Genomic DNA, 25,748 nt, shown 5'->3' with positions numbered 1-25,748 from the left:
CACCAAAGAAACCAGTTCTTTAGTGTGTTTCAACACAGGCTTACAATCAAAGTCTTAAATTACAAATGTAAGCATACAACTAGGCTTTACCAAAGAGGAATGTGTTTATTTCACTTAAATTCTTAAAAATACTTTTTTGGCAGTTGTCACATAAAATGTCCTAATGTAAAAAAATTTTCATTAAAAAGAAAAGAAAAGCATGAAAAAACAGACCCAAAATGTTAAGATTTTATTTACAAAGCTTCTTTGTTGTACAGAAAGTAAAAATGCTGTTACAATCTCAGTGTAACTGGCAGCCACAGACCGTTGACTCACCAATCACAGCTATCCACGCTACAGCAAGACTCTTACACGAAAACCTAACAATGCTTACAATTTTGTTGGGGTGAAGTCCCCAAGCTTGGTGGTGGATTTCCAAGAGGGACTAAATGGAGGAAGGTGGAATGTCACAGGAACTATTCTTTGGCTCTTTGGGTGGGTGGGTGTCCTGGGGTTTGTATCACAGCTACTTTTTTTTTTTTTTTTTAAACAGCTACCAAATCCATGTGAACAGTCCAACCAATACTGAACAGTTCTTTTTTTGCAGGTTATTTGGGGTCTTAATCATCTTCTCCTTCATCATCTGTTTCTCTCTTCCTCTTTTCACCTTTCCCGCTTTCTTCCTCTTCTGTACAATAATAAAAATTCATTTTGAGACAACTGGAAAGGCATTTACTTTGCCTAATTATTGCTAACAGAGGTAACAACAATGAATTTTTTAACGGTTGGGAGATAAAAAATGATGTAAAAGCTTGATCAAACGATAGGTTGTTAATTAAGAAGTTTTAATTCTAAGAAGCATAAATAGTAGCCGCGGAACCAAGAAGGGTAAAATGCACAGCAGCATCTCAAATCACAGCAAAGTTAACTCAGTTTTCTCAAGTTAAGTTGCTGTCTAACCAAATGTTTATTTTTCTTACACTTGTTGGTCACCAAAATCAGACATTAGCAGTTATTAAAATAAATAGCAAGGACTCCGGAGCTCCTTAAGCCTACTTCCTCATTTGTAAAATGGGGACAATGGCACTGACTCCATAGGGTTATTCTGAGGATTAAATGAAATAGCACGAAGTATTTAGCCTAGAACTTGGCAAGACTCAAACTGTTGCACGTTTATATTAACTAACAAGAGATTTCTCAGACTCCTTAAGCATTTGAGACATAGAGACCTATACATCGTTCTGTTTTTTCAACTAGTAAAAACTCACTGCTACTTTAATGAAATTAGCTAAATCTGCACTAAATTGTGTTCCAAAAAGCTCCCTGAAGGCAGAGACCAGGTCCTAATCAATGCTGTATCCAAAGTAATTTTAGTCCTGTGACTTGCACAGAGAAGATGCTGCTGAGAAAGTATGAACCAACGGAAAGCACAGCAACCAACCCAGTACTCTGAAACTTACACAAGCGTTAGAATCTACTTTCTAATAAATAAACAGATGTTTCACTGGTTTTGGTTGTGGTGGGGAAAGGAATAACACCAATAAAACTAGAAAGGTGCTATTTATCTACCCTGCAAAGATTACAATCCAATTAAGATTTTTTTTTAATGAAAAAACTCCAAACACAGAAATCTCATGCCTAACAGTAACACAAACGATGGGGTCTAAAGACACAACATGTGGGGACTGAGGCCGGGGCTGCCTATCCTCATACAGGCACTACTAACTGCTGTAGAGCAGGTGGGTGAACCAGTACACACACACTAATGGGGCTTTACAAGTGCTTCTGAAGATCACCAGGGCCAAAGGCATTTTATTTTCTTCTCAGTGATTTCAAATTCTAAATTAATGGACATTTCCCTTGATCTTTAACTGACAGGGACCAAAAATGCATGCATTAACCCACCTTCATCCTCATCCTCATCTTCATCCTCATCGTCTTCATCTTCATCAACTTCTCCATCATGTCCAAATTCTTCTTCCTAAAGAATGGTAAATAGCATATCATTATTAGATTAATTCTGCCAAGTTAAGAAGTACGAAGAAAAACAAGAATTGTCAATTAAATTTAACAGTTCATTCAAAGAGAAAACTGTAACGTTACTTTTATCTACTTTAATATAGTGAGAACTGCTGGTTTTTCTTAAATTAATGAGCTTAATTAAAAATTGCTTTTCAGGGCTTCCCTGGTGGCGCAGTGGTTGAGAGTCCGCCTGCCGATGCAGGGGACACGGGTTCGTGCCCCGGTCCGGGAAGATCCCGCATGCCGCGGAGCGGCTGGGCCCGTGAGCCATGGCCGCTGAGCCTGCGCGTCCAGAGCCTGTGCTCCGCAGCGGGAGAGGCCACAACAGTGAGAGGCCCGCGTACCGCAAAAAAAAAAAAAAATAATAATAAAAAAAAAAAAAATTGCTTTTCAGAAGTAAGCATTAATTGAAGACTAATTAAAGACATCTTTAATTAGTATACAACTTACAATGGATAACTACAGAAATAATTTTAAAAACTTCAAAGCAGGTTGGACAAAGACTTCCATATTCCCTTTTTCATAAAAAGCTCCTTTCAGAAACTTAACTTCATTAGACACCTATGAGATTATACAAATGCTCAGCCTTACGTTTGTACTACAAAAGAACTTTTTTTTTTTTTTTTGATGATGTCTAATTTTCTTGGCCTGTATTCACAAGTCCCCTTTAGGGCCAAAGTCACTCCTTTCTCCTATCCTTCTATGGTATTCAGCTCCTCAGAGATAACTGTTATTACTGCCTGTCCCATAAATTAGACTACCTGCCTCTTTCAGAGCAGGACCACATTTTTCTTCAACTTTTCATCCTCAACTCTTTAACACAGCAGGTACATAATGCATTTACTGCATTAAGCTGGATATACAGGAAGTTCAGACTTTACCGGTAAACATACCCTTCACTTCAATACAACAAAGGGGAGGACATCCCATCAGTTCTCAATGTTTCCAGTTTTCTCACCATACTGAATGCTCTTGTTGCTGCCTCCCAAAGTTAAAGGGTCAAAACTTACTCTGCAGAGCCAAGCACTGCTTAGTTAGCATTCAGGAAGTATTCTATTTAGTATTTTCTAAAAGGGGGACAAGAGCTAAATTCATCAGATCACTATTAGTCTATTTACAAGTATACTAATTTCTTCAGAAGACTTTTCTTTTTTAAACAATCCACACTTTTATTTTAATTACAAATGGGAAGCAGGGTAGCAAGAAGTGCACTGACCTCCCCACTGACTTCATCTTCATCCTCCTCCCCTTCTACATCTTCGTCTTCATCTTCATCCTCTTCATCATCAAACTCTTCTTCCTCACCATCCTCATCCTCCTCCTTGTCCTCATCTTCTCCTTCTGAAAACAGTCCAAAAGGAATACATCAAATACCCTGTGTGTCTCACAAGGTACACCTACTCAGGTGGTGGGGAGCTTTGGGTTGGTCCACAGGACAAATGCTGGGCCACACCAATGTCAGGGAAAACCACGAACCACAGTCACCTCCTTTCTTGCAAGTTGCTGAGGCTCAGTCCCTTTGACCTGAGCCCCATAAAATCCAGAGGCCAGGAGTCCTGGCGGACCAAGTGTACACTACAATACTTACCGATGAAATGATACAATGCCTAAGATGTGCTTCAAAATAAGGAAGGGGAGAAGTGGGTGGGAGTGTGTGTGTGTGTAAAATAATATCAGATCATGGCTGAAACTCAGTAATGGGAACATGAAAGTTAAAGTTAGTTTTACTGTTATTTCTACCTTTGTCTATGTCTGAAATTCTCCATAGTAAAAAGTCACACACACAAAAAAAACCCCAAAAAAGACCCACCAACCTCCTTCTCTGGGGTAAGGGTACCACCACAAACCAGCTGTGCAAATCAGGAACCTGGGAAACACCCATAATAACCCCATGATGGGGATGGGGGTGAGGGTAGTGGTGGTAGCCAGGCAGGCTGAAAGGCACCTGTGTCCTGTGTTTCTACTCCATTTGGTGCAGGCCTCTCATCAACTAGTTCTTACCTCTCCAGGTCCTGGAGCTCACTGTGCTCTCTCCTGCCTCCGGACCCCACATGCTCTTCCCTTTCTTTTCTGTGTGGCTAACACTGGCTCAACCTTTGAGTCTCAGTTAAACATCACTTCCTCAGGCCAACTTGCCAGACCCCCAGTCTCAGCTCCTATGCTCTCACACACCTGGTGCTTCTCCATTACCACACACTTTGCTCGCTTGTGATTAGTTATTTAGTTATGATTACTTAACATTTCTCTTCTTAGTAGACAGTAAGCTCCAAGGGACAGGAACCATGTTTGTTTTTTCTTAAAACTATTTTTAGATAGTTTTAAAAGCCCTGGCACATAAGAAATTCTCAAATACTTGTTGCCTGACTGATCTTGCTCTCAAGAACTGCCTTCCACTCTCCAAGGAATTTTCTTTACAGGCTCCTGCACATGGGTGGCTGCTCAACCCATTTAAGGTGGACTTAAATACGGACAACTAAACTGGTTTTTAAGAAAAACTGAGAACCAGCAATGAAGGGACTAAGTGATGTAAACATTTGGAACAAGATGAAACATCCTATTCAGCGTCCACTTTACCATCTAACATCCCATCTCTTTTTGCCTTGTCTCAAACCTGCTGCAAAACAAAACTGTAAAATTCTTCCAGAGTACTACCCCACTAATTGCAACCGAGGTGCCTGATGATGTTCTCCACTTTTCTTAACCATTTCTGTCTTATAAACTTTCATCTTTAAAGAGATATTGAAAATAATGCTTCAAATACAGTAATGTTGCAAATTCTAGCAACATCAGGAATTCCAGGAGAATAAGTTTTCTTCATGCTGATTGATGTGATCACTAATAGCTCTGCTTCCTCTAAGCCACTCAGGTGAGAAACCTTTTATCCTAAGAGTGACTCAGAGTAAACAAGTCACTGTGCGAGGAAAGCACAAGCTGATTAGGAGGGATAGTTTGGGTAGAAAATATACAAAGATTCTTAAAGACAACAGGATGTAAAAAACCTTGATCAAATGTCAAAAATAGGGGCTTCCCTGGTGGCACAGTGGTTAAGAATCTGCCTGCCAACGCAGGGGACACAGGTTCGAGCCCTCGTCTGGGAGGATCCCACATGCCGCGGAGCAGCTGGGCCCGTGTGCCGCAGCTGCTGAGCCTGCGTGCCTTGATCCGTGCTCCGCAATGAGGGAGGCCACCGCAATGGGAGGCCCGCACACCGCGGCGAAGAGTGGCCCCTGCTCACCTCGACTAGAGAGAGCCCGCACGCAGCAACGAAGACCCAATGCAGCCAAAAATAAATAAATTTATTTTTTTTTAAAGTCAAAAATAAAAAGTATATTCTAATTCCATGTTATAGCTAGAAATTTCCTTCATTAATGAAAAATGGAATCCAACACATACTGCTTTCAAATCATTACCTTTTAAAACTCTATAGTCATATATCGAAGCAGGAAAGATATTTATATTTGAATGTAAAAAACATGTACCAAGTACCTACCAAGTGCTAGGCCCTGTGAATAAAGAGATAAGAAGATAATCATAGGGACTTCCCTGGTGGTCCAGTGGTTAAGAACCCGCCTTCCAATGTGGGGGACGAGGGTTCGATCCCTGGTCGGGGAACTAAGATCCCACGTGCCGTGGGACAACGAAGCCACAGCTAGAGAGCTGGCATGCCGCAACGAAAGATCCTGCGTGCCGCAACTAAGACCCGACATGGCCAAATAAATAAATTAATTTAAAAAAAAAGAAGGTAATCGTAGCATAGTTCAAAGGGACAAGAATAGCAGAGTGACAAGTGCTACGAAAGAGGTAAGCGAGGGGATGCTCTGGCACATACAAGGACCTAGGTCTCCAGCATCATAAAATGCTTCCCGGAAGTGTTGACAAAGCCGAGTTGGTAAGGATAAGTAGGCAGTAGCCAAGAAAGGGAAACAGCTAGGAGAAAGGCAGGAGACCTGAGGCAATGGTCCTTTTAGTAAACCATAAACCACAAGTACTTCAAAAAATGGACTGAAGCAGTCTATGATCTCTAGGCTCCAAATTCAAGACTAATTAGCTAGCAAACCATTTTCTATTTTGATCATTTGAAGACTTCAATGCCCTAAGAGTTTCAAATTTAACAGAACGCCTACATGCATGGATATAAATTATTTTTCTCAATAGCAAGAGCATTCAGTGGCCTAATCAGGACCTTTGGAAAGCAGAAATTAAGTTCACTGCACGTTGCTTTGTGCCCACTCACCTTCATCATCCTCTTCTTCATCCACACCATCCACCTCGGCATCTGAGTCAGGGGCTTCACGATCCTCTCGGTCATAGCCATCCAGGTAGGTCAGCTGGGGAAGGAGCTTGAAGACACTCTCTCGGTAGTCATTCAGGTTCGTAACCTCACAGTTAAACAGATCCAGGCTTTTCAGACATTCCAACTTTTTCTGAGGAAAAGGATCAAGAAACATACCTACTAAACCAAAGGAACATAAGCAACAAAACCCATCTCCTAAAGAGGTAAAATTCTAGGCTCTGAATTCAATTAGCTGCTACCTACTCAGCCTTGTACATAGGAAAACATTTCAAGTCCTTTGCAACCTTTATATTAGGTCACTAGATTTTTAATTAGTCCTTCCCTTCTACCTCTCTCCTCTCAGAGAACTGTTTTCTTTTGGCAGTATGAATAGTCTTAAGAAATATGAATTTGAAATATTAAAACTGGATCTTTTTACAATATGAGACAAAACAGAGACTTTAACAAATTTGGTTCAAAACTAGGTTTTAATGTTTGAGTAATCAAATGACCAATAAGAACCTGCTGCGTTATCAAGCAGTCAGTCTTCAGTGCTCTGGGGTGGTAGAATAGGAAGGGAAAAAAAATTTTCAAATCAATCAACATCAAGATCCTTGACATTTCTACTTGGGGACATAGATGGGAAACACTCGAGAACAGAACCTAGTAAAGCACAAAGTGTGGTGATGCAGATCTTTTCTGGGAAGACAGGAGTCAGTGCAAGCTGGGGGAAAAGAAGGGGGACTCAGAGTTGAAACTTCAAAAGTAGAGAAACTTTACACTCTTTTCTTCTATTTTAATTTTGGGGGGAAAGATTGACACTATTACCAGAACTTTCTGATGTAAAACTCTTCTGATTTTACCACACCTTGAAGTTTTGTTGTAATACCTCTCTGTTTGAAACCTCAGTTTCATCTATCTAAAACAGTTAAGATCTAAAAACTTGGCCCAAGAAGTTTTCTGAGCAACCAAAGCGAATAGGAAAATGTCCACGTATTCTACTCAGATCTTCATTTGTTATTACATCAGTGTACTAGTATTTCAATACCAGGTCTATTAAGTTTTGATTAAGGGTGAATTAAGAGATTGGGAGGGCAGAGTTAGTATTACAGGCAAGTAAGGAGACAGCAACAGAAAGTGACAATAGACCCTCATAGGGAGCAGAAGAGGGGGCAAACCGATAAAGAGTAAACGCAAAATGTGAAGTACTGTGAGGCCTGGTGCCTTTTAAAATAGGGGCTTGGGGGGCATATGGATATACGGCTTCATAAATTTAACTTTTAATGGTTCTGAGTCAAGAGAAAAGTTTGCCATTCTCTAAAAAATTACTGAGAGGATCTCTGTATGAAGCAAGTTGCAAAAAAATAAATGTTGATGTTTAAAGACTTCGATGTTTTATTGGGAAATCTATTTCAACATTCACAAGGACCTGGGAAGAAACAAAGATGAAACAAAACCTTGTCTGCAGGACTTGAGGTATCTGTGTAGTTCTTGGGAGTTACAAAATCATTTGAAAATCTGTGCTCTAAAGCAGGCCTTGGCAAATGACAGCTGGCTGGCCCACTCCGGCCTGCCTCCCGTAGTTGTAAACCAAGTTTTACTGGAACACAGCCACACTCACTTGTTTATGTATTATGTATGGCTTCTTTTATGCTACAAATGGCAAAGTGGAGTAGTTGTGACAGAGACTGCATGGCCTACAAAGCCTAGAAGATCTCTTATCTGGTCCTTTAGAGGAAGGGGTTGATGATCCCTGCACTCACAAATCTTCGTCCTCCTGGTCAAAGAGGTTCCCATACTGGTTTTATTCTCACTGAACAGCCCTTGGGAACAAGAAGCCAAGCATGGAACACAGAACAGTGTTACAGCAACAGGCAAATGTACTCCTCAAAACACCAATGTACAGTGATCCAAGAGCTTTGTGGATCCAGTAACGTGCTTATGTAAGTCACACTGAGGTCTTAAGAAAGCTGTCACACTGATCCAATAATGTGCTTATGTAAGTCACACTGAGGTCTTAAGAAAGCTGTTCCCAGCCCTTCTGATCATAGGGAGAACTGCTTTTCTGTCATGTAGCTTTCAGATTAGGTTCCCTACTGGACAGCCCCTGACCCCCAGAAGCCCAGGTATGACTTCTTGACAAAGGGGGAAAAAAATGCTGAAATACCACCCCAGACAACTGTAGAACTCTTTTCTCTTCACAGAAAGGTTGACTCTATACCAGCTAAGATAGAACCATGAATGTATTTAGGCAGCTTTCCCAGAGGCTCAGTATAAATTCTTCACTCAAAGGAATGAGCCATTTACTGTTCAACATTATTTCCTAGGAATGGATGTGCAAAAATACATACAACTCCAGATCTTTAATGCTCAACAGTGCCCCAAGCCCGTTTTCTAATTCTATCAACTAGCCTAGTACACAGGGCCTCCAAGGCTTTCCTGTTTCTGCAACTCTGAATCTGTGACATTTTTTGCTACTTCTTCAGAAAGGACCCATTATGAATAATTCGGACATGCCAAACAGTATGCTAGAAAACGAAGTGAAAGCAAATAAACAACAAAACCCCCAATAATTGTAGGACTCTAGAATTGTTTAAAGCAGTAAAATTGTGCTTTAAGGCCCAAAATACACTACACACAGGTTATTCAGGATCCCAATGTAATGTGTAAATACTGCTTAAAACAACAACAACAACAAAAAAAAAAACCCCACAACTCTACCATTTCAGAAATTTGGCCTAAAACTAATAGGCTAGCCATAATAAACATTAAACATTTTATTAACAATAATTTTGCTTGCCTTCTTAGAATTTAGAAGGGCTTTGGGGGATGGTTTGGATGGCCCAGGTCTCTTAAAAAAGGTGTCCAAGGAAGTTTGAATTGATGCCTTCTTTGTCTCTCGATTAATGTCCCTGTAGTAAGCAGAGGCATTCACAATCATTGCATTGACTGTAAGAACTGGGCTCAACGTAGACGGTGTTCAAAATGTATGTGGTTGATGAGGATGAGGATGGTGTTTTCCCCACTGAAGAATACTTTCAGAAGTCAAAATGGACCCAACATTTCCCCCCTTCACCTTCTCCTACAGTTTTATTTATCCTGAAGTTATAATGTCAGGAGACCCACTTAGCGCCCCCAGGAATCTGAATAGAAAGTTCAGGAGAATGGTAGGAGCTCAGCCTTTCCCAGACAGCCCTGGGTGTGTGGCACTGTGGCTCTGTCACTCCCTAGCCAAGTGTGTGACTCTGGACAAGGGATTCAGCCTCTCCTAAGCCTCAGCTTCCTCATGTGTAAAATGAGGGCCATGCTATTTCTATCCATTTTATAGAAATGTTGAGGATTACTAATGAGATAACATACATAAAGCAACCACTACAGTGTATGGTACATAGCAGATCCTCCAAAAATGGTACATATTATAATAATTATTTTTCTCATACTTCATTGCCCCAGGGGACTGAGACTTCCATAGCCATCAAAGGGCCCTAATAAATCACTGACCAGGTCAGGAACAATTCCCACACAATGTTTGCTTCTGCTCTGCCTCTGAATGCTAGGACACGGACAAAAGCTTCTGATGAAACATCAAAGACGACTAAGGCTGCCAGGAGAATTAGGCAATGGCCAGTGGTTTAGCATGGAAAGGTACTGCCCGGTGCTCTGTTCTAGAGAGAAGGGGTTCCTGTGCTTACAATGACCCTAAATTGATAGCCTGTCACTAACACAAACAATAAAGGCTTAGAGTACCCCATGGGACTGGGAGACCATCAGCACTTAATTTAGTGCTCCCGTTAGAACTCCCAGCTTAGGTCAATTTGGGTATGGAATAAATTTATAGGTTAAAAAGAGAAGAACAGGTCCCAGGGGCAGTGGAAAGAATGGTGGACTTGGATTTGAATCCCTACTCGCCATTTATTCTGCAGCTGCTGAGTAATTAAACTTGGTTTCCTCATTTCTAAAAGGAGGACATTCCCTCTTCTTTGCATTACATGAGAATACAATGGGCAAATGTTAACATCCTTGAATAAAGCAAACTGCAATAAATGTTTGCTTAAACATTGGAAATGGGGATTGATTTGGAGGAAAACAGAACTAGTGAAAAAGGAGGGAGCCCAAGTATCTGAGTGAACTGGTAACAGAAAAAAGGGGACAAAATTCATGGAGCAAAGGTGAACAACAGGCTCGCAACATTTATGAGAAATGAGCTAAATGTGGTCTACTTAATGAAACATAAAAACAAAGGGACTAGGTAAACAGTGACTAAATCTACACTGGAACAGAGCCTCAATTACTATTAGGAGGGAAAAGACCCTATAGTTTTAGCAGGAAATCCTCTTTATTAAAAGTCATAATTTAACTCTATCTTCTCTTGAAATATCAACAGCACATTCTGTACAAATGATATGAAGTGCAAATATTTTAATATATTGTGGTATCAGAAAAGATAGAGATAGCAGAAGGATGCCTTATCTTCTTGGGTTCTGCTCTGCTGGATCCTGAAAGACAGCTCCTATCTGCTGTATAGCCCCTCTCCCAATTAATGTTTGCACATTAAGTCAGATGGAAATACTGACTTTATGTATAACAGAAAAAAAACCAACAAAAACCCAGAAAGCTGCCACAAACTTCTCTGGGTGATAAGAAACAAGTTTGAGTTCCATTTGCCTTATTAAAATAGAATTCTACTTCTATAAATAGAATGTCATATTTAGGGGAAAAAGTCATTTAACAATCTTGAAATCATAGGAATTTCCAGGTGGCAGCCAAAGAGAACAGGCTGTGGGGCTACCCCCTACACTGCATTAACCCCTGCCTCCAGAAGCTCTTTTCTGGTCACTACAAGTTCCACTAGACTGGACCCCCATTAACACAGCTTCCCAACTTACAAAGCAAAATAAGTGCATTACCTTATTTTATTCTCAGAACTCCTAAGTGAGGTAAGTTAGGCAGGGATTATTATTCTTCCTGCTTCATAAGTGAGGAAACTGAGGCCCAGAGAGAAGAAGCAATTTGCCCAAGGTCACACAGCAAGTCTACAACCCAACTGGCACTTAACTTTCCATAGCTTATCCCAGTATGTAAGACTAAGGAGAATTTGGGGGTTCCCATGCAAAACTTTAGGCAACAGTGATCCAGCTACAGCACAAGATCATGAATTAGAAGACCTAAAACTCACTGGAGCTGCCCCTGGCCTGTTCCATCTACAGATCAGATATGTCACCCAATATAAACAGCCTTTTCTGTAAAAGTATAATATAGAACAGTCTGGCCAGTCTGGGGAAACAATTTTAAGATAAATGTTTAAGGCTATAGTTAATACATGACATTTAAAAAGGACAAAAAAGAAAAGAATTCCCCTTTGAAGGAAGCTACCACAATAATAAGGGAGGGAGAACAAAGTCACAGGAACACGTATAACTAAAGAGGCCCTGATTCTTTAAAACTGGACTCTTTCTATAAGAAGTACTATAAAAAACCACAATTTTCTCAGTCAATTATTATTTCCAATTATTTCCCTCACAATAAAGAAATATGAAAATGAAAATGACCAATAAGTCCTGGTTTTCAAATTCCTGATTACTTACCAAAGGTTCCAGGGTGCTGATATCTTTCAGTTTATTTCCACTTAAGTTTAGATGTGTAAGATTTGGAAGTTTTTCTGCTAACATATCCAGACCTCCAAAGATTCTATTGTCACTGAGCTCAAGCTGTTAAGAGAAAATGCACACAGCACACAAATACACACAGAGAAACACATATCATTAAAGTGTTATAAATAACGAATACAGTTCTCAAACACCAAGATCAAATGATTGCTATTTTTTATTAGGGCAGGTGTGTTCATTTTGTTTGATTAAACCCAAATAAGTAGTTTACAGATCCCAGGAACACTTCTGGGAAGGAGAGACATGTTAGGATTAGAAGAGTTGTATTTTCTTAACCAGCTGCTAATTATAACAGTTTGCTGGCCCCTAACATCAGCAAATACATTTTCTAACCTAAAAAGTGGGTCAAAGCAAATGAGAATTCTTTGAGAAGTTGTAATACTCTATACCTGCCAGGAAGGTTAAATGGTCTGTGCATTCTAAGCAGCTATTCTGTGTGCCAAGCAAAGCTCACAATGCCCACTTGAAACCTAATCTGGTTCTGTTCAGTGCTGGCTCGCCATGGAGTTCTACATCTGGAAGCCACCAGGGAATGTTGCTCTGAAGGCTACAGGAATGGTACAAGCCCTTAAAGAAGCTCCATGACTTCGGAAAAAGGGACTGGGGCAACAGCTTCAGGGCTGACGAAACCAACTCCCCAGAGGACACTTCTTGCACAAACCTGGCACTAGCCTTTGTAAGAACCCACTCTAATTTCTTAGCTGCAGGTCAAGTAGCACAGCAAGTGGTATGCCAATGAAGGAACAAGCCTTCACCAAGGAATATTGGACTCTTAGAGTGAAAGAAATTGGAGCCTGGAAAAATAAGATGGTTGAGAGAATCTAATTCAAACTCTTCATTTTGCAGATGAAGAAAACTAAGGCCAGACAGCTAGTTTCAATTCTCTTTTAACTGCCAACAACAATGGTAACTGTATCTAACCCTTACATAGTACTTCAGGCACTGTTCAAAGCACTAGAAATCCATGAACTCATTTGATCTCACAATCACCCTAGAATTATCACCCCCATTTACAGATGACAAAAATGAACTATGAAGAGACTACATAAGTGCCCACAGATCACACAGCTGTTACATCGGTGAACCTATGATTTGAAGCCAGGCAGGCTAGCTTCAATGTGCTCCCCCCTATGCTATGTACCTAGAACAGCATGACAACTTATGCAATTTAGTCTGGCATGCAATGAAATGAAGTACATGATGCAGAATACAGGAACTTTTAAAAATTTAAATATTTGTTGAAAGAATGAGTTTAAAAAACAGTAAGTCTGCTGCTTTGGTGTTATTAAGCATTTCGGAAGAGAAAAATGCAACATTTCAATACATTTTTTTCCTTCTGATGGGACAGCCCAGTAAAATATCTAAAATTTCTCTTGGTTGGTTAGAATATCGACATATGTAGTATTCACATCCTTTCAACATGCATATCTTAGGAAGTAGAGATAACAAGGCAATCTGCCAAAGCATTTAGTGGCATATTTATTTTGAAATGAAATCAATCTGTAAATTTAGGAAACCTGTGACATTTATACACCAAAATCTCTTTCAGAACCTGTTTCTTGTTAAAAAAAACAATCTGTGCTCTAGGGTAGGAAGAAAATCAGCTGTGAGAACACCCAATGTGCCTTTAAGTTTGGTTTACAGATATCTCTAATTCCTCCCTCTCTGACCCTACAAGGTAAGTGATTAATAAGACTTCAGAAGGATTTGATACTGATACACTGTTCCCTGATACACTGACTTTCTGAGTAAGTGTGATAGTACACAGACCATAGTAATTCAGGAAAATGTACCAGGATGCTAGGAAAGCAGAACAGAACACAAAACACATAGTAGGGACCTGCTAGCATCAAGTTTATGTAGATACAGGCTAAAAAGCCATCAGTTTTTTATGGGCTTATCAGAGCTTCCAATGTCACAATAACCTATGCAAACATAAAAGGATTACACTTGAACCTCTAAAGGAAATGCCTGTCAGAAAAAAGAAAAAAAATTTACAAATTTAAACATAACAGAATTCCTTCTGATAGGAGGGTCGCCCTGAAACTCATGAGGACATCCTGAGCATTTATTACCTATAAAAGGCAAATAAGTAAAAAGCACTTTTGGATTTTAATTCATGTACTTAACCAAAAAACAAGTCCCTCTCAGAATTCAAGCAAGCAAGCTACAGCAACAGCCTACCTGTCCTTTGCCTCAATTTGATTTCAGTTTTCTATGTGTATCTTTTTTAGATGCAGGTTCAACTTAAATTCCCTAATAAAGAGATTAGGTAAACAGTGGAGAATTCTGCAACACTGCCATGACCACAAACATTTTCGTATGTAATGGAAAAGATACTGGGTTAGCAAATAGGAAGATATGGGTTCTAGCTTTGGTTCCAGTACTAACCACTTCTGTGGGTGGCTTTAGGCAAATTACTGTACCTTTCTGGGTCTACTGCTGTGCCTGTAAAACAAGGCTAGAAGATCTAAGTTTCTTCCAGTTCTGACATTCTGGGGCTTTGTGACAGGGCAACGTGCAAGGACATGAAAAAAACATTTTTCCTGAGGTTTTTTTGTTTGTTGTTTTTTTTGGGGGGGGGTTGTTAGAAGGGATAGCGAATGGTTTATAATTAGACCAATAAAGCCCTAACAATGGGCCGTCAACTAGGATAGGGAAGTACAGCAGTCTTGTTAAAATGAACTCTTGCAGTCAATCACAACAGATTTAAACTTCCTAGTCATTAAGAATTACATAATGGGTTTGAAATAACATAGACTACAAATTTGAAAGGTCTATACTTCAATTCTCCCTTAATCAACATAAAACATGAAGAATGGGAGAGGTACCTGTGGTTCTTAAACCAGAGCATACTAAGAACAATACGAGTTAACATCATAGCAACAGATTCATAACAAGTAATAAATTATTTTCAAAATAATTATTCTTCATAACTACTATTTATTCAGCACCCAACATGTATTATTTCCAAACATCATAGCAATTCTGCAAGGTCAGGTGGTATTACAAGTTTACAGATGAGGAAACTGAGTCTTAGAGAGATTAAGTAACCTGAGGAAGATTTACCCATCAGGGAAATGTTAGAGCTGGAATTCAATCCCAGATCTGCCCAGTTCCAAAGGCCATATGCTTTCTGCTACACTAAATGCTTCCTTACAGATAGAATCATATATTTTTCCCTTCCGCAGGATGGTTCTCTCTTCTACTGTTAACGAAAAAGCACTTACCTTTTTCAATTTAGGTAGTTTGGGGAGATTTGAAACTGAAATCAAGCCTACATTTATTAAACTGAGGAACTCTAAGTTCACAAATTCAGCTGTTAGGCCCTCAATTTTCCCATCATTTGATTTGCAATTGTCCAGGACAAGTTCTCGAACCTGTGGGTGACAAAGTGGGGAAGAAAAGCTTTAAAAAACATGCAGAATACAAAAAATAATGCAAAAACTTCAACCATAAATACCCACCAAACCACCCACATATAGTGGCAGCCTCAACTTAGACCTAGGTCAGTTATAAATAAATGAAAAATGATTAAGCCTTTAGTAACAATATTCTAATAGATATCAAGGGTGGAATGTCACACCATGGTACAAATAAAGATTTAAACTCTTTACTTTCCAGAGACCGAAACTACAGTTCTTACGAGATAAGTGAAGAAATGATATCCCCCTTATTCCTTTTCCCAAGTCTGTTCCGCAAGGGGCAGCTTTAACTACAAATGCGGAGTGAAGATACCCCCCCAACCCCTGCAACCCCTTTAGGCCAAGTTTTCCTCAAGGCCTAGGAGACTGACACAAGGAAAAGAGGAAAGCTTCACTTTTCCCATCAAGGTCACTAAGAGATTGTGGCTACAGGTTTCTGGACTATACATTTCTACTTTTGGTCTTATTAATCTTTACTAAGATTATTTTGACACTAGGAAAAGATCAAGATGCAAGAGGCCTTAATTCAAAACAAAGATCATTTTGTGTTACATGTAAGAAAGTATTTCTAGGGGAGAGAACTTGTTAGACATTAGGTTCCTTTTTCAGACCACAAAATCTCCTTATGTGGAGGTACTGAAATTCAGAATTCAAATCCATCCAAAGGTATCACATCTGAAGATTGTGAATACTGATTATTTAATAAAGTCTACTGTGTGAATATCTACCATGATAATCCCTACTGCCATTCTTGCTCTGTGGTTGACTCTGAAACTTGAAAGTTTTAAACACGTTTTGATAAATTTACACTGATGCAAATTAGTTTTAACTGCCAAAGGCATTCTTGCAGTGAATCTAACACGTTTAATAGCACTAATCAAGCATGTATGAGAAGGAGATGCTGATAGTTCTAAAATGAAAATAGGGGCTAGTAGTATCTTCATTCTCTCATACAAAATCCAAGGATACTACTCTAGCAATTGCTAACATTTATGGAGAATTTACTCATTTTTCTTTGTACCATCATACCCTCCCCTCAGTTACAGAGAAGGAAACTGATTTAGAGAGTCAGTGACACCCATAATACCACAACTTCTTGCTCGCTTCTTCACTACTTCTCACTACTCTACTTCCTCCTCAGAAGCCTTGCTTTCAGCATGCATACAGGCCCATTATATCTTTTGTTTCTTTCTTCCCTTCCTTCCACTTTTCTCTAGCTACCTCGGACATTCTTTCCTCTTCTGATGAAAATTAGCACATCTGAAAACTTAAGGTAGACTGAGGAGAGCTGGGCTCCAGAGACAGATGCTTAGGGTTGAATTCTGGCTTTGCCACTCACAACCTGTGTGACCTTAGGCAAGTCACTTAACCTATCTGTGCCTCAGTTTCCTCATCTGTGAAGTAAAACTGTTATAGAAAGTAGTGCTTGGGGCATAGTGAATACTGAGAAAGTAACCTCTGGGAAAGGGTGCAGGAGAATGACAAAGACCTTTGCTATTTACTTTATTCCTATCTGTACTAAGTTTTCTACAAACATGTATTTCTTTTGTATTAAAAAAAAAAAAAGTAGGACTTCCCTTGGTGGCACAGTGGTTGGGAATCCGCCTGCCGATGCAGGGGACACGGGTTCGATCCCTGGTCCGGGAAGATCCCACATGCCACGGAGCAACTAAGCCCATGCACCATAACTACTGAGCCTGCGTGCCACAACTACTGAAGCCCGTGCGCCTAGAGCCCGTGCCCCTCAACCAAAGAAGCCACCGCAATAGTAAGCCCGCACACTGCAACAAAGAGTAGCCCCCCTTGTCGCAACTAGAGAAAGCCCAGGCGCAGCAACAAAGACCCAACGCAGCCATAAATAAATAAATAAATACATTTATTTAAAAAAAGAGTAAAACCAGCAAATCATTTTTTAAAAAAAAGGTCAACTGTAATCACCCACCAACTTAAGTAGTATACTGCAATACAACTAAATGTTTCTATTTGATTTGGGGGGTTTTCTATGACTATATCTGACAGAGAATCCAAAAACGTTACACAGAATGACACCAATATGCCAAAAGCCAACTAAGGAGGAATTTAGATAGCCGTTTTGCCTCCCAGCCCATGGGTGTACCTCTTGGACATTTCTCTCAACTGGTAAAATTCTGCTTTAACTAGAGTCATCAAAGAGTTAGTACAAGTCTGCTGAACCAAATAGCCGAATAGGAATCAAGGAGAAATTGGTAGGGAAAAAAAGATGTTAAAGTGGTCCAAATCTGCAAATCTAACTGCTAAGTATGAAAGATAATGGAGAGGAATTGAGGTTCTGGTTTAAAGAAATGGGAACTATGTAGCTGGATGGAAATAGGAAGGAACAGCTTTGGGGATGGGGTGGGGGGGGAGAGCAGGTATATAATGAATACCACGAAGAATACCAAGTTTAAAGTTCTCATGAGAAGTCCAGGTGAAAGTGAAATCCAGGTGAAACCCCCAGGCAGCTGGACATGAGGGTCTGGAGTTCACGGGAGTTCTAGTTTTAAGTTCTGTATTTGGAAGTCATCAGGGCAGAGACAGTAGTGAAAAGATGGAATTCCTAGGAAGAGAACCAAGGATGGAACCTGGGGGATCCTGCAAAGGTGACTTGAGAGGAATCAGTAGTACCCAAAGGTGAAGCATTAGTTTCAAACACCTAGAAAGGTTTACGAAATAAGGCCTAAGAAGTTACTGAGGGGGGAAAAAAAAAGGATTGAAAAAAATTAGGTAACTGTCCATCAACAAAGGACTCATTTCCAGGATACAATGTATGATGAAAAAGGTACAAAATGTATTAAATGTTTTCATTTATGTCACATATCACACATTCACTTTCTTATATTCTTCTCAGGGAGGGAAAGTGACTGGCTGGGGGACTTCCATAACCTTATTTAACATTTCTATGATGAGATTAATCTATTAAAAAATGTAAAGGTTAAAAAAAAGGTCACTGCTAGGGACTTCCCTGATGGTCCAGTGACTAAGGCTCCACGCTCCCAATGCAGGGAGCCCAGGTTCCATCCCTGGCCAGGGAACTAGACTCCCCATGACACAACTAAGACCTAGCGGGGTCAAATAAAGAAATAAATATTAAAAATAAAATAATTTTTAAAAAAGGTCACTACTAGCCTTGAAATTTCATCAAGCTTCATGATGGCAGGGTCATGTCTATTTTAGTTACCACCATACCCCAGTATGAGAAGGAGCTTTCACAACTGTCAAATGCAGAAAAAATGGCATTGGGGTTTGTGTCCGGATTGTAGGGGAATGAGCAGATGATGAAACAGAGGAAACCTGGGTATGAAGAGAACCTACTTTCTGATCTTAAGCATAATCACATTAATGCAAATCATATTGCTGTTTGTCACTTAATACTTTGGTTTTTTTTTCAGTCTTTGTATATTTTAAATACAGCAAGATGAAACAATATTACTTAGCATATTTTCACAATTATAAATATTTTTTAATGGCTAAAGAAATTAAAGTGTATGGATGCACCATAAATTACAATCCTCCCTAATGAACATGTTTCCAAGTTTATTATATATAATGCCATGCTATCTTTTTATGTGAAGTTTCTTTTGTAATAAGGATTGTTTCCTCACAATCTATTGCTAGGTGAAAAAAAATATAAATGTTAGAGTCTCTGAGTTTTGAGTTCTTTATTTAAAATGGCAACCAATCCCTCAACACTTTTTTGTGACCTTTCTTGACATATGGAAATTCTAGGTATTTGCATATAGTTATCTTTTTCTTGAGGATAGTTTTTACCCTAAGTGAGGAAAAAACCAAACACCCCAAAAGAAATACTGACAAAAAAGCAGACAAGCCATAAAAATATAAATCATCAGTAAACGAAAAAATCATTCAATGACAACAAATTATAAAAGATACGTATTAAAAATGAGATGTTATTCTACTCTTATTGAGGATAGGGCAGCTCTTTCATGGAGAAGAGATGGATAGGATGGGTATAGGTGCAGGTAAGTTTGTAAGTGGGAGAGTGAGAAGTCAGGGAACGCACACCTGAGACCTTTAATTTTCTCCATGAGTAGGAGGCAACAGAATATATTGGGGTGAGTACAGGGAAGGACTGGGCTGTATGGCTCAGCAGTGAAATCATGTCCCTAGACTTTTCCAGGAAGGCTAAGCACGTAGTAAAGAAATGGGCTAACTCCAGAGGCACAGTAAGAAGATGAGCCACAAACAAGCACAGAGCAGAGTGGGAAATTACTGCAGAAAGCAGAGACCAAAGGAGGGTCCACTTAGGGCTGTGCCCAAGGATGACAGGTCTGGAAAGCCTGCCATAAGCAGCCTTCTAGCCAGTCTAAAGTTCTAAACAGGACCCTGGTGAAAAGGTGTCTGCTCTCAGGCATTGTTTCAGCAGCGTTTGAGATAACTAAGCCTCCCCTCTCCCCCAATTCCTTCTTGAGGGTGAAGGGATCCAGACTGCCTTACAAAGGAAGGCATATGGGGTGGGGGACATACAATGCCATGGCATCCCAATCTAGACCCAGAATGTGAGGTTCTAATCAAGAAAAAGCAGCCCTAGTTTTTCCTCCTTATGTCCCAAATCCTCCCAGGAGGGAAGGTTGGGCAGGCACTTGTACATTTGTGGGCACAACTCAAGGAGTTATTTGGTCCAAGGCAGAGTTACCAACCAGGCTTTCTGAGTGAAGAAAGATGGCTTAACTTTGGGGGCCAAATTCACTCTTCTTCATCCCTCATCTTCCAACTAAACTAGTTTTTTCTCAAACGTTAATTTAAGGTAAACACTTAAGAGCTAAAGACAAAAATCCAAACTGTTTCCTATTCAACTTTTGTTTTTGATAGTTATCAGCAAAGCTGATACTCTAGTTTTTCAACGCAAATTTTGAAATATATTGCAACCAAGTTACAGGGATTGGGGCTAGGAGCCCCATAGGAGATCAAGCAATTTTCCTTTCATCCTCTCCAACTTGCTCTCATTTCCTACTTCCCTAGCTACTCTTTTTCTTTTTTAAAATTAATTTAATTTATTTATTTTTGGCTGTTCTGGGTCTTCGTTGCTGCACGGGGGTTTTCTGTAGTTGTGGTGAGCGGGGGCTACTCTTTGTTGCGGTGCGCGGGCTTCTCATTGAAGTGGCTTCTCTTGTTGCGGAGCAGGGCTCTAGGCACGGGGGCTTCAGCAGTTGTGGCACGTGGGCTCTAGAGCTTAGCCTCGATAGTTGTGGCACACGGGCTTAGTTGCTCTGTGGCATGTGGGATCTTCCTGGACCAGGGCTCGAACCCGTGTCCCCTGCATTGGCAGGAGGATTCTTAACCACTGTGCCACCAGGGAAGCCCCCCTAGCTACTCTTTAAAAAGAAAAAAAGAAAATCAATTTTCCGTAACTGGTTGAGTGACCTTCCCCAATCATCAATTATAACTGTTATGAGAGGGGAAAAGAAGATATAGAGGATTAAAAATCATTGAGTTATCAAATTTTTGTTAGAAAATACATGATTATTATAGTAAGCGAAATATGTGCAAATATGTCCAAAATGTGGAAGGTAACTCCTGCCACCCTTGATAATTTCCATCTTTCTGAGTTAACCAGTCTTCAAACCTTCCACCCTACTATTATTTTAAAATAATGTTTGCAAAATGACAGTAGAATAGAACATTAGCAGTTCTCAAATGTGTCTGGATGGCAGAACTGTTGGTATGAAGGAAGGAAACACTCATACCCTACTGGTGGGGAGAACCATTCTAGAAAGCAATTTGACAGAGATTCACATTACAAAATGTTCATTTCAATACTACTTAAAACAGTAAAAAACCTTCTAACCACCTAATGGGGATGGTTAAATTATGACCTATGCAGACGTTAACAATGAGGCTGTAAAATAATAAACTGTGCCAGAGAAAGATAAAGATGTTTACTATATTTTAACAAGATATTATATGCATTAATAGCATGATCTGAGTTTAGGAAAAAACATTCTCGTGGACTATACACCAGAATGTCTAGATGGTAGGATGGGTGTGTATGAGACTTCTGGGTTTTTTAATTTTTCCTTATCTTTATCTACTATTTTTTTAGCTTATCTGTATCAAATTTTTCTTCAATGAAGACTGTATTCCTTATACAAGGAAAAGAACCCAATTAGCTGCTATGCAACCAATTAGAATATCCCACGGAGCTCAAAATCACATCACAACAGACACAACAATAAATGCCAAAAGTTGGGGGAAAGGTTCTTCTCACGTTGTCTTTTTCTTCCTTTTTTCTTTTTAAGGCCGCACCATGCAGCATGTGGGATCTTAGTTCCCCAGTCAGGGATCAAACCCGTGCCCCATGCATTGGGAGCGCGAAGCGTTAACCACTGGAACGCCAGGTAAGTCCCCTCACGTTATTTATTTTAAAAATTAATTTTTTTTTAGTAAATTGGGACTAAGGAAAGACTACTCTTATTTGTGGGATATGAAATGTCTCAGTCTAGCATACAGCCCACCAGTGTTCCACAGGGGCACTGATTGTAAACCACAGGAACTGCATGACTTTCTAACTTTGAACACAAGACTGGAACAGAGCTAACATCGAGGCTAGATACCCCTAGATTCATAGTTAATGAGGTGCCTCGTATCAGTGGCATGTTTGGCATAATAGAAAGATTAGGGCCTCACATATAGAACAGGTATTTTCTCCAATTCTGGAATATATCTAAATTACAAATTTAGATATAGATAATATCTATATCTTGCTACTGCATGTCTCTTCTCACATCTGACAACACCACCAATTTCTGTGGTATACATGGTATGTTCTAGTACTATACAATTTGCTCTCAGTGAAATAACTGACAATACCAATAATATTTTGTATAAAATATTTCCTATCCTTGCCTATATTTAAAAACAGTGATCACTGTTCTTTTTGAAGATTATTTTAAAATGCCATCTTAAGCCATTTTTTCCACTATGAGAACAAACCTCTGATATAAAGAGGTGTTTTGGACTTAGAAAAAACTGAATTATTATAGTTCTTTATGAGTCACCCCTTAGGGAAATGAGCATACCGGTTTATAACAGGTGAAATGGAACCTATTATCTTGGTCTGTCTCATGTACTTTGGCTAAAGAACACAAGAAGTAAAGTGTTACCAGGGTCTTCTTCAAACCCCAAAATAAAATAAAAACAAAAAAGCCACACTCACAATAAAAGCCCATCTGGGGATTTCCCTGGTGGCTCAGTGGTTAAGAATCCACCTGCCAATGCAGGGGACACGGGTTCGAGCCCTGGTCCAGGAAGATCCCACATGCCGCGGAGCAACTAAGCCCGTGCACCACAACTACTGAGCCCACGTGCCACAACTACTGAAGCCCGTGTGCCTAGAGCCCGTGCTCCACAACAGGAGAAGCCACCGCAATGAGAAGCCCGCGCACCGCAACAAAGAGTAGCCTCCCCCCGCAAGTAGAGAAAACCCGCGTGCAGCAAGGAAGACCCAACACAGCCAAAAATAAATTAATTAATTAAAAAAAAAAGTCAAGGGCTTCCCTGGTGGCACAGTGGTTGAGAATCTGCCTGCCAATGCAGGGGACATGGGTTCGAGCCCTGGTCTGGGAAAATCCCACATGCTGCGGAGCAACTAGGCCCATGAGCCACAACTACTGAGCCTGCGCGTCTGGTGCTCCGCAACGAGAGGCCGCGATAGTGAGAGGCCAGCGCACTGCGATGAAGAGTGGCCCCCGCTTGCCGCAACTAGAGGAAGCCCTCGCACAGAAACGAAGACCCAACACAGCAAAAATAAATAAATAAAATTTTAAAAAGATGTGTTTTCTTAAATTAAAAAAAAGTCAAGATTTTTTTTAAAAGGTCATATATTAAAAAACAAAAAACAGTGGATTACAGTAGGAGAGCGCAGTCCAATACAGTAGCCACTAGTCACCTGTGGCTTTTGAATTCCTGATATGTGAATACTGCAACTGACAAACTGACCTTTCAGTGTAAGTTAAATAGCCACACGACTCTAGCCTGTTTTGGGCAAAAGGGCAAGGCTTAAGCTGATTTCTTGAAAAATTAACGCTTGCACATACATGTTTTAAAAAAGCAATATATTAGTTATTTCATATAAGAACAAATTCCACATACAACTAGCCCAGCTGTATTTCCCAGAAGGAGCAACAGTGCTCTTAGCTGAGTATTTTAAGAGTACTTTATGCACCCTCAAAGAATTCAATTTCCAGATTTTAAGGCACTTTGAAGACCCATGTGTACTCTTCTTTTGGAAAATTTAGCTAAATCTAATTCCTCCACATTCTCCTCATTTGCAACTACGCAGTAATAATTCAAACGTCTTAAATTAACAACTCCTCAAAATGAGATCACAACTCTACAAGTTTTACAGTATGAAGAAGCTTAACGGTTCAATATACTAGCACGTGGCCGACACAAAATGTCTGACTGATGGACGAAAGGGACCACTGAGGTCAAACCTCAACCTTAAAAACCCAGAGCACCGAGTCGAGACGCCTACCTCCCGAGGTCCTCCAGGGACAAGCGGGGAGGCCACGAGGTGCAGCGACCCGGCGCCTCATTTGTGGAGACCTCAGGGATTCAAAACCTCATGCACAGAAGGGAATGCCGGTTGACGAGTTCCCACAAGTTGGCAACTTGTTACCCATAGCTCCCTGACTGCACGAAACGCGCCCATCGCCAGCCTCGGCTGCCCCAGGGCCAAAAGACGCCACTCACCCGAAGAAGGGGTCTGGCAGAGGCACGGCCTCCCCGCCCGGGGGCCAGGAAACATGGCCCCGCGCCCGGCCGCGGGAAGGCGCTCTAGTTCGCGGGGAGGGCCAGGGGAGAAAAGAAAGCCGATTCTTACACGTCCACCCGCCGCTCACGCACCCGCGGCGGGCGAGTTCCGGCCTGGGTCGGCGGCCCTGGAGCACGTGCGAGGGCAGAGGCCGCCCGGCCCGTGATCCCAGCCGAGGCCCGCCCGTACCCCCGACGCTCGACCGGGGCGGAGGCGGCCGCCTGGCGTTGCCCTTTTAAGAAGGGGGGAGGGAGACGGCAGCGCGCCCAAGAGATGAGTCGGCGGCGGCCGGAGCGCGCGGCTACAGCCAGAGCGAGCCAAGCCTTGGCGAGGCGGGCACCATACAAGCCGCAGGCTCGGCCCGGGGAGCGGCGGCCCACAGCCACCGCCGGTGCGGACGGGCAGAGCTCGGCTGGCCGAGCCAGCAGGCCGGCTCACGCGGCGGAGGGAGACGAGCGCTCGCCAACATGGCGCTGTGTCGGCCTGTGGCGCGCCCCGGCTGACGCGAGGAGCCGCCGCCGCCCGCCCACACCGAGGGGCCAGTCTCTCAGGCAGGGGCCCCCGGTCTCCGCTGCGGCGGCACGGGGGAAGGGAGAAGCCGCCTACGCCACACCGGCGGCCCCGGGCCGAGCAAGGCCCGCCCTGGGAGGCCGGGACTGGGCAAGGCCCGGGGGGCAAAAAGGGAGCTAGAAAAATGCCGGAGAAAGTTTTATTTTTAGGCTTGAAAAATGGCGGGAACCGCATCCTTTTTTCAAACTTGGCCTGGGGAGGGGCGGCGGTTGCGCCACCGACGCCGCCCGAGCTCGCCCCTCCCCCGCTCCACGCGCGCCAGGCCATGCCCGCCCAAGCCCCCCAGCGCCCGAGGGGACTTCCCGTCCCCCTCAGAGGCAAAGAGCCCCCTACTCGCCCCTCGGCCCCTGCCCTAGCCGGGCCGGCGCCAACCGCGAGGCCTGGCCGGAGAAGCCCCCCCCCCCCCGCCCCGCCCGAACCCCTTCCCCGGCCGGCCCGGGGCGCGCGGAGCCCGGCCTGGCCCGCAATGGGCCCAGCCCCAGCTGGCCGCGCGGCTCCTCGGCAGGCCGGGCCTCCGCCCGGCCGCGCGTCCCGGGAGGCTGCAAACATGGCTCCCAGCGTTACACAACCCCCTCCTCCCTCCCTTGCCGCCGGCCACACGCACACGCGCTCCTCCGGGAAAGGACCCCGGCGGGTGAGGAGCTCAAAGTTTGCTTTCCCCACCCCACCGCCTTCCCCGGACGGCCGCGGGGGCCCGTGGGCGCCAAAGAGTTAATCCCCGCGCGCTCGCTCCCCCCTCCGCGTTCGCCCGCCTTCCCCGTCCGAGCCCGCGAGCTGCGCTCTTCCCCGCGCCGGGCCGGCGAACCCGCGATCGGGGCCCCGCAGGTGGCCACCATTACATGCAAGTCATCGGGGGAGAGGGCGCCCGAAGGGGGCTCTGCTTACAGCTGCCGGGGTCCGGTTCCTCAGCTCCAGGTGGATCCTCCTCTTCATGTCCATGTTTCTCTCTTCCCCCCTCTCCAAACTTAACTTTCCGCGGCGGGGGCGGAGGGGGGAGAGGCGTCCCAGCCTGCGCAGCGAGG

The 25,748-nt window shown here is 42.3% G+C and overlaps 1 protein-coding gene across 1 annotated transcript; it reads right to left on the bottom strand.

Annotated features, from left to right (window-relative positions):
• Positions 1–205: 205 nt before the first annotated feature.
• Positions 206–25,748, bottom strand: ANP32B (acidic nuclear phosphoprotein 32 family member B). Its single transcript, XM_079706082.1, has 7 exons — positions 25,612–25,748; positions 15,171–15,320; positions 11,860–11,982; positions 6,236–6,425; positions 3,218–3,342; positions 1,885–1,960; positions 206–667 (listed from the first exon to the last, which is right to left on the bottom strand). Exons 1-7 carry the CDS (start codon positions 25,663–25,665, stop codon positions 600–602), a joined length of 786 nt encoding a protein of 261 aa, XP_079562208.1. The 5' UTR covers positions 25,666–25,748; the 3' UTR covers positions 206–599.

This window comes from Hyperoodon ampullatus (genome assembly GCF_949752795.1).
Source record: "Hyperoodon ampullatus genome assembly, chromosome: 6".
Classification (NCBI taxonomy): domain Eukaryota; kingdom Metazoa; phylum Chordata; class Mammalia; order Artiodactyla; family Ziphiidae; genus Hyperoodon; species Hyperoodon ampullatus.
Note: the sequence above shows the minus strand (reverse complement) of the source record. Positions and strands in the feature narration are given on the sequence as shown.